Source organism: Ursus arctos, unplaced genomic scaffold (assembly GCF_023065955.2).
Source record: "Ursus arctos isolate Adak ecotype North America unplaced genomic scaffold, UrsArc2.0 scaffold_9, whole genome shotgun sequence".
Classification (NCBI taxonomy): Eukaryota; Metazoa; Chordata; class Mammalia; order Carnivora; family Ursidae; genus Ursus; species Ursus arctos.
The window spans coordinates 4,083,486-4,091,665 of NW_026623111.1; the positions used below are offsets into that span (position 1 = coordinate 4,083,486).

At 62.6% G+C, this 8,180-nt stretch overlaps 1 protein-coding gene across 1 annotated transcript in view; it reads right to left on the reverse strand.

The window, feature by feature from the left end:
- Positions 1 to 2,368, reverse strand: part of SORCS2 (sortilin related VPS10 domain containing receptor 2) — a 449,678-nt gene extending 447,310 nt beyond the window's left edge. The window contains exon 1 of the mRNA XM_048212026.2: positions 1,898 to 2,368. Coding sequence (XP_048067983.1) covers positions 1,898 to 2,368 — 471 coding nt within the window. The remainder of the gene's footprint in view (positions 1 to 1,897) is intronic.
- Between the last annotated feature and the right edge of the window lie 5,812 nt (positions 2,369 to 8,180).

An 8,180-nucleotide genomic window follows, 5' to 3' on the forward strand; every position in this document is an offset into this window, starting at 1 on the left:
AAAATGATCAGCAGCTGATTCAAGCACCTCAGCGGGGGGGGGGGGGGGGGGGGGGGGGGGGGGGCTTGGTTGAGACAGTCTGGCCCCAAGGGATGACCTGAAATGCTCACGTGTTCCTCGAGCTGTTGGTTTCCGGGTTACCTTTCAGTCCCTAAGAGCTCACAGCCCAGCAGACAGGGTTTGCTCACCAGCACGGGGAGTGACGAAGGGCTGGGCCTAGCCGTTCATCTGGGGTCCAACCCCTCTCTCACGGTGCAGACAGGGACGGTCTCCTGGGGCTCTTCTAGGGAGGGGGTGCCTGCTACCTTCAGGCAGGCCCCTTTCCCCCACCCCCACTCCACCTGGCTCCCTGAGCGCCCCCTGCTGGCCTCCAGGGAGTCAACTCAACCGCCCCCCACCCTCCAGCCAACGCTACTAGTCTGAGTAGAGGTAGCAGAAATGCCCAGACTAGAGACCTGGTGCCTGCACCCGTGCACCCCCAGGGGCTCCGGGGGGGGGGGGGACTGGCAGGGCCCTGGGCTCTGGACCAATCAAGTGCGGCCAGTGCTGCCCCTGATGCGCCGCCCTTGGATTCGGCTGGAGAAGGGATAGGGTAGTCCAACACGTTCATCTCCCCACCCCTCCCTGCTCCCGCAGAATCCGCCCCACCCTCACCCCATTAGCCCAGCACAGCTAGACGGAGGAGGGGGGTAAAAGTGCCCCCAGCCCGTGTTACACCCCTTTCCTGGCTAGGGAAGCCCATAGAGCCCCACCCCACCCCACTCCCAAAGCATGCACGGGTCCTGGCCCCATGCTGCCCCCTCAGAACTTTGTCCAGAAGAGCTGGGGGGGGGGGGTCAGCCACTGGGGGAGATCCGAGTGAACAACGATGTAAGGGAGTAAGCAGAGAGTTCCATCTCTACTCCCCCCACAACAGCCCCCCCCCCCAACAGCCCCCCTCCCGGCGCCGACAGCTGCCACCTCCCTGCACTCTTCCAAACTGGAGATGACCCACTAGGGCTGCTGGGAGGCGACCCACGCCTGACCATTGGTCATCTGCCCAGAAAAAACGAGGCTGAGGCAGCCCCCCCAGGAAAGAATATGAGGGCATCCCCATACCCACCCCCCAGGCACCACCAAAAAAAAAAAAAAAAAAAAAAAAAAAAGATGGGCGGGTACCCGGAGGATAGGAACCACAGCGCAGCGCGGAGAGGAAGGAGGCGCGTAAGACCCTAACAGATGTGGCGGGGTGGGGGAGCCCAACTTCCAGAGCGGCGGGGAAGGTGAAGGGAGGGCAGGGAGTTTGCGGCCGTGGGTCGAGAGCACGGCGTGGGTAACTCCGTGGGTACGCAGATCCCTGCGCTTCCAGGTGCAGACCGGGGTCGCACTAGGGGAATCCGGAGAAGGGGTCCCAGAATCCGACGCCGAGCTGACCGGGGAATTCCTGGAGCCAGTGGAGCGAGCTCCAGGGTAAACCACTAGCGGTCCCGGGTAGACCTGGGTGGACAGGGTCCCGCAGCCAAAATCGCAGAACACAACGCTGAGCAGACCGGGTGGAGTCTGAGAGCGGTCAGGGCGCAACACGAGTTTGGGTGGTCCTAAAGGACCTGGAGGCACCCTAGGTGACCAGGGTCCCGAAGCTTCGGGAGACATCTCCACCCCGTAACCTGGGACCTGGAGGCCAGTGGGGGCGCCTCCGAGGTGGCTCGGGGTCCCAGAACCCTGTGAGGCAGGGTGCTCACATATCTGAGGACCTCTCCCCAAGAAACCGGTGGCCAGAGTCCAGTAGGGGCGCCGCCGAGGTGACTCGCGTCCCCAAGTCGGCGAGAACGCCCGGGGTGACCGCGGGGCGGTCCGGAAGTGGGGGGCTCGAGGTGTCCGGGGCAGGGGCCGCGGGGGGCGCGCGGAGGTCACTTACGCTGCTGTTCTCGCCTGTCCAGTGCACCATCGCCTGGTTGTGCGTCGCGTCTCCCTTGAGCACGAACGACGTGCTGATGAGCGAGACCTGCGCCCGCGAAGCCGCTCCGGCAACGGGCGCCGCCCGCGCCCGGCGCCCCTGACCCGCGGCGGGGGCGCCGTCCTCTCCGGGACCCGGAACGCGACCGAGACCCGGGGCGCCGGGCTCCGCGCCGCGCGCTTGGCTGTCCTCGCCGCCGCCAGGCAGCGCGCGCCCCGGGAGCGGGCTCCGCGGCGCCCGGGTCAGCAGCGCGCGGGGACCCAGGCGCCCGGGCTCGGGGGAGCGCCCCGCCGCCCCGCAGGCGGCCAGCAGCAGCAGCAGCAGCAGCAGCAGGAGCGGCCGCGAGCGCGGCGGCGGCGGCGCCCCGGAGCTCGGAGCTCGGGCGGCGGGGCCGGGGCCCTTCGGGGCGCGCGGGGGCCCCCGGTGCGCCATGGTCGCCGAGGGGCGGCGACGGGGCTGGCGGCGGGGCGGCGCGGGCGAGGGAGACCGCGGCCGGGCGAGCGGGAGGGCGCTGGGGAGCGCGAGCGAGAGCGCAGAGAAAGGAGCCGGCGAGGGGAGGGAGCCGGCGGGAGGAGGGGACTCGCGGCTCTGCCGCCGCCGCCCGCGCAGCCGAGGGCGCACCGCCACCTGCCGGCCAGCCCTGCGCCCGCCGAGCGAGCGCCAACCCGCTCAGGGCCTGGGCCGAGGGCCTGGGCCGAGGTCCTGAGGAGCACCGAGCCACAGAGCCCTTTCCTCCCTTCCTCGGTCCTCCCCTGCGCCTTCCTTCCTCCCTGCCCTCTTCCCTTCCTCCCTCCCTTTCTTCTGTACTCACTGAGCACCTACTCGTCAGGCACAGTTCCAGGCACTGGGGACCCAGGGGTAAACAGCCAGGTGCCAGGCCCTGGAGCTGACAGTCTGACCAGGGAGACAGACTGCACGCATGCAAACACCTTCACGGACAAAGTAACTCGAGAGAGCCAGAACTAGGACAGAGTGGAAGTGGGGAGGTGTTCTCCCGCAGGGGCCTCCTGAGAGCTGACAGTGTAGACAGCACCTAGGGGACTCTCTAAGCTCTGCAAAGGCCCTGAGGCTCCCCCAGCACCACTCACTAGTGGGCAGCCACGCCTGCGCCCTAGGCTTCAGGATCTGCAGGCAGTGCAAGCCTAGGTTCCGGCACCAGAGACCACCAACCGGGCAGCCTCTGAACAGGAGGACAGACACCTGGAAGCGGAAGCATTTCGAGGGGTGTGGGGACTAGGTCCCATCTGGGGCACAGCCCGACAGGCCACATCGAAGAGCCGGAGCCGAGGAAACTGAGGCTCAGAGCTCAGGAAGTCCCCGCCCAAGGTCATGAACTACTTTGGGCAGATTTCAGTAGAACTTTGTGGAGCTCCCACCATGCGCTCCGTATTGGCCTGACGGAAAATAACAGCTTGGGAGGGGGAGCCTCACTGAGGCCAGACCAGCTTTGCAACAGAGGCCACGCTGGGGGAGCGGGAGGGCAGCCTGCCTCCATCCTTCCCCCAGAGCCTCTGTGTTAGATAAAAATCGGCAGGCCCAGAGTCTCTGTCATACCTGCCTCCCAGCTGGGTATCCTCACTCCAGAGAGAGAAAGCAAGCTTAATGGGGCAGAAGAGCAAAACCTTAAAACATCTGGGAAGGGTGGAGAGTGTGGGTTCCTTCCTGCCCCCAAGAGTAGAAGCACCCAGCACCCTGTCTTCTGCTGCTGGCTCACCCCACCCCCCAGGCTCAACCGGAAGTCATATCCAATAACAGAGAGTGTCCCTGGGGCCCTTGCTGTCTGTGCCCAGCCCTGAGGGCTGGGATGCGGGGGTGGCCAGATGTCTAAGAAGTCTCTTCCCTGGAATGTGCCCTGGCCCTCCCCCTCCGTGGTGTAAATTCCCAACCTGTCAAATTCGAAATCTCCAGCTCAGGCCCAGGGCCAGGAAGGGAAGCAGAAGCCATCAGCTGTGGGAACCCGTGTTCTGGCATGCAGAGCAGAAAGGAGCAGGACCAGGTCAGTGCAGGACTGAGGGAGGCAAGCTGGGGAGATGGGCAAAAGCGGCCCGGGAAGAAGCTTCCAAGCAAAGCACGTGGCAGACTGTGGCTGGTGGGGAAGGCAGGGCCAGCAGTCAGAAAAGAGGTGGGTCGTGTCCCAGCTTAGACCCAGTGCCCCACCAGGTCTTCCTGACACCCCAGTCTCCACCTCCCCTCCCCAGCTGTAAAGTGACAGCGGGCCGCACAGGCTCTGAGCTCTGTCCCCGTCTGTTCGCTTGTTTTAATAAAAGGGAGCCCCTAAGCATTGTCCTCAAGAAAAACTGACTGTGACAAGTGACTGAGCACGTACTCTGTGCTGGACACGGTCCCAGGGGCGCCAGGGGGAGGGGGAGGGTCCCTGCTCTCAAGGGCAGCAGGTGACTTTGCAGGTTATTGTATGTAATTATCATGACCAGGCTGTGGGGTGCGTGTGATGGTCCCCTTTCCACAGTTGAAGAAACAGACTCCAGGCAGTGACTGCCCGAGGTCCCCAGGCCAGAGCGGGTCAGAGACCAGACTCCAGCCCAGGTTTTCTAGCCCCAAGGTGGCCGGCATCCTTCCCACCGCCCCACATCACCTGTGGTCCACGCACTGGGCTCACGGGCACACTGCCCTTCGGCCGCTCAGATGGAATCTTTCCGCCACGGACACATCACCGCCACCATAGCAGGCTTGCACTGAGGCCCACGTTATTGGTGATATGGTGAAGGTACACGACTGACTGGGGGGAGGGTCCAGACCTGGAATGCGGGCAGAGTGGCAGATGCCTCACCCCTGCTTTTTCCAGAACAGTCATCTGGCTGCCTCTGCCCTGATAAGGCTGCAGGGCTTGCAAAACAGCAGGACTGATTCGTCCCTTCTCTGAATCCAAAGCTCAGAGGCATGGTGACTCCCCGAGGTCACTCGGCTCTTGAACATTGCTGGACACGGGACACAGTGACGAAGGAGACAGATGAGTTCCCCGTGAGGGTGAGGAGCTCCCGTCCTAGTGCAGACAGGTCCTGAGAAAAGCTCATTTCAGACAGGAGTGAGGACCTAGGAGGAAAGAAAGAAGTCGCCACATGGAGGTGAAGGGGTCACCAAGGAGCTGGGTAACTTTGAGCTGAGAATGAGAGGCAATGGAAGAGGAGGAGTGGGAAGAGCGTCCCCGGGGGACTGGAGCACACGAGCCACCATCCCCGCCCAAGACGGGGCAGGCGCTCAGGGAAGGCAGGCCCGGGGCTTGATTTGTATGCACAGGCTGGTGCAAAGTCGCTGGAGGCTTTAAGCGGGGAGAGCGAGACCAGTGACATTTCAGAGCTGTCTCTCCCACCACGGTGAGGACTGGGGCAGGAAACCACTTAGGAGACTCCTGTCCAGGTCGAGAGAGGCCGTGGTGGCTGGGCCGGGGCAGGCAGTGAGGGACCTGGGGAGCACGGAGGCAAGCCCACTTCCAGCACCTGCTGGGCCCACCTTCACTAGGGACCAAGTCAGGGACTCAGGGGACCTGGGTGCAGAAAGTAAGGAGAGCGGGTGGCAGTCAGGCTTCCCGATGGAGAGAAGTCTGGGGAGACCACAGGGCAGTACCTGCGGTGCCCCCTGGGGCCACGAGGGCGTGAGTGCTGGCGGAGGCCCCGTGTGTGCGGATGCTTGGGTCCGGCATCCGTGCTCCCGGGGCGTGGGGTAATATCAAACACGTGCCGGGGTTGTAACCCCAATCATTCACAACAGGAACATCCTAAGCCGGGGAAAGCAGCCCCAGCCACGTCCCTCACTGCCCCCTCGCTCCAGGCTCCACATGGGGCACTAGGCTCCAGACCCCATCACACCTGGCCCCTGTTCGTGCAGAGTCCACGGTGGGGGGGGGGGGGGCAGATGGCAAACAGTGCCATCAGGGAAGTGGGTGCTCAGAGAGAGCTGCTTGGCTCCTACGGCAGGGGGAGCCCCTGTCTGGGGCTGAGGAAAGAAGGCTGCTCAGAGGGGGACACCCTTCACCTGATCCTTCAAGCAGTGACGAAAACAATTGGGATTAGGCCTTGTCGAGCTTACTCTGGGCCAGGGATTGTTCTAGAAGAAAGACCTCACTGAACGTCACAGCCATCTAGTACCTGCGACATAGCACCTACCTACACAGAGAGGCACTACCCCCCACTTCGAAGATGAAGGCGAGGGCACACCGGGGCTCAGCAGTTTACCCAAAGGGATCTAAGGAACACTCCCCCATGTGCCAGCTGGGCGTCCTACGGGACACACGTCCTCTGTTTCTGTAACGGCCCCACCAGCACTGCCCCCACTCGGTGCTTCTCTGCAGGTCGTCCCTGGACCAGCAGCAGCAGCATTAATGGGAACTGGTTAGAAATGCCGGTTCCGGGCCCCACCCCAGACCCACCGAACCAAAAACTCGGAGATGGAGCCCTGGGGTCTGTGTGTGAATGCGCCCCATGGTGGTTCTGACGTGGCCTCAAGTTCGAGAGCCACTGTGCTAACCCAGCGGTTCTAGGCCTGGGCTCCATGTGAGAACCACGAGGGAGAACTTTAGAAAAATGCCAATGATCTCTTGACCTCTGTGCCTACAGCCCACTATTCAGCCCTCTCTAAACTCGCTGGGCAGTTCCATGAGCAGCCAGTGTGAGCCACTGACCCTGTCGCATGGCTTTTTATGAGGATCCTTGGAAGACTAGATGCCAAGCGCCTGGCACGCGGTGGGACCCACGAAACGGAGCTTTCCCTGAGGTGAGTGGGGGCCCCACTGAGCCCCAATCCAAACCTTTTAGCTTCAAGATCCAGACCGGCTTCCTCATCCCACGGCAATGTCCCCCACCCAAAAAGGAGGAGAAGTACTTCTTCTCTCCAACTTCTAATCAGACCACTTACTCATTAGGAGTCTCAGGCTTTTTTAAATTATTGAAGGTCTCTAGTGATAGTATTTTATCTTTATAAACGTGACAAAGCTCAGCTCTCACAATTGCCCGCACGGGCCTGATTCTGAGACAGTCAAGGAATCCATGAGCCGTGCTCTCGGGGATGCTGGGGGAGCCAGCAGGAGGGAGACTGAGGGGACAGGCCGTTAGGATGCCAGGCTCTACAGAGGGGAGCCTCTCCCCTGCACTGTGCCCCTGGCCTGGCCTCCAGCAAAACTAAGAAGTCTGCACCTGCTTGGTGGGGGGTGGGGAAACTGCCAGGTGGGGGGGGGGGGGTGGCAGCCAGATGTAGTGGGAGCTGCCAAGTGAGGAGAGGAACCTGCGGGGGGGAGGGGGCTGGGGAACCGGCCAGGTGGAGGGAGAAAGCTGCCAGGTTAGGAAGGGGGGGCTACTAGGTGTGGGGGAGCTGTGGGGGAGTGCTGCCAGATGTTGGGGGAAAGCAGCCAGGGGCAGGAGTAAGCTGCAGGGCAGGGGAGCTGCCAGGTGGAGGGGTAGGGAAGCTGCCAGGTGAGGGGTGGGGGGGCTGTGGTGCCTTGTGGAGAAGTCTCCTAATGACTTTCAGCAAATGACAAGGGGTTGGAGGTGACGGCTTTCAGGAGAAAGATCAAGTCCAGCGATCTCATTATCAGGTTGTCAAGGGGAAGGAGCAAAGCGGCAGGGAGGGCTGGGCAGGACAGTCATTCGGGCCAGGAGCAGAAGTGTGATCAGGAGACCGAAGGGAAATGTGTGCGGATGGAGAAGGAAGAAAAGGCCCCACAGTGAGACAATGGTCAGGCTGCTCCAACCTGTAGAGGGAGGGAGACAGGGCAGAAGGCGGTGGCCTTTCTCTGGATGGGACATTCTAAAGGGGGCAGGGATGGCAGTTGTGGTCACTTCTTGGTGGAGGCAGGGATTTCTTTTCCCTAAAGCACCCGGATGTGTGAGAGGCCCGCCCAGCAGGAGGCCGGAACCGGGCAGAGGCCAGGATGGCAACCGTTCCTGCCCATCGTAGACCCGGCACAGCTGACGCAGTGCGGCAGGTTGGTGTCCCTTACCCATTCACCGAGTGTTCACGGAGCACCTATCATGCGCCTCGCTCAAGGCCCCAGGGAGACGGCGGGGAACAAACCAATCCCTGGAAGGGTAAACAGGTGAGAGAGCGGAAGAGGGCTCCCGGCAGAAGGACCAGTGCAGGTAATGACCTGGGGGATGGCAGTGTGGGGACAGGCAAGGACCTGGACACAGGGCTTCAGGATGGCAGAGTGCAGGGCAACGACAGCTGGGGCTGCCTGGTCCCTCAAGCATCTAGTGTAGTGTTGGGGTCCAGGTGACGACCAGAACAAGGGATT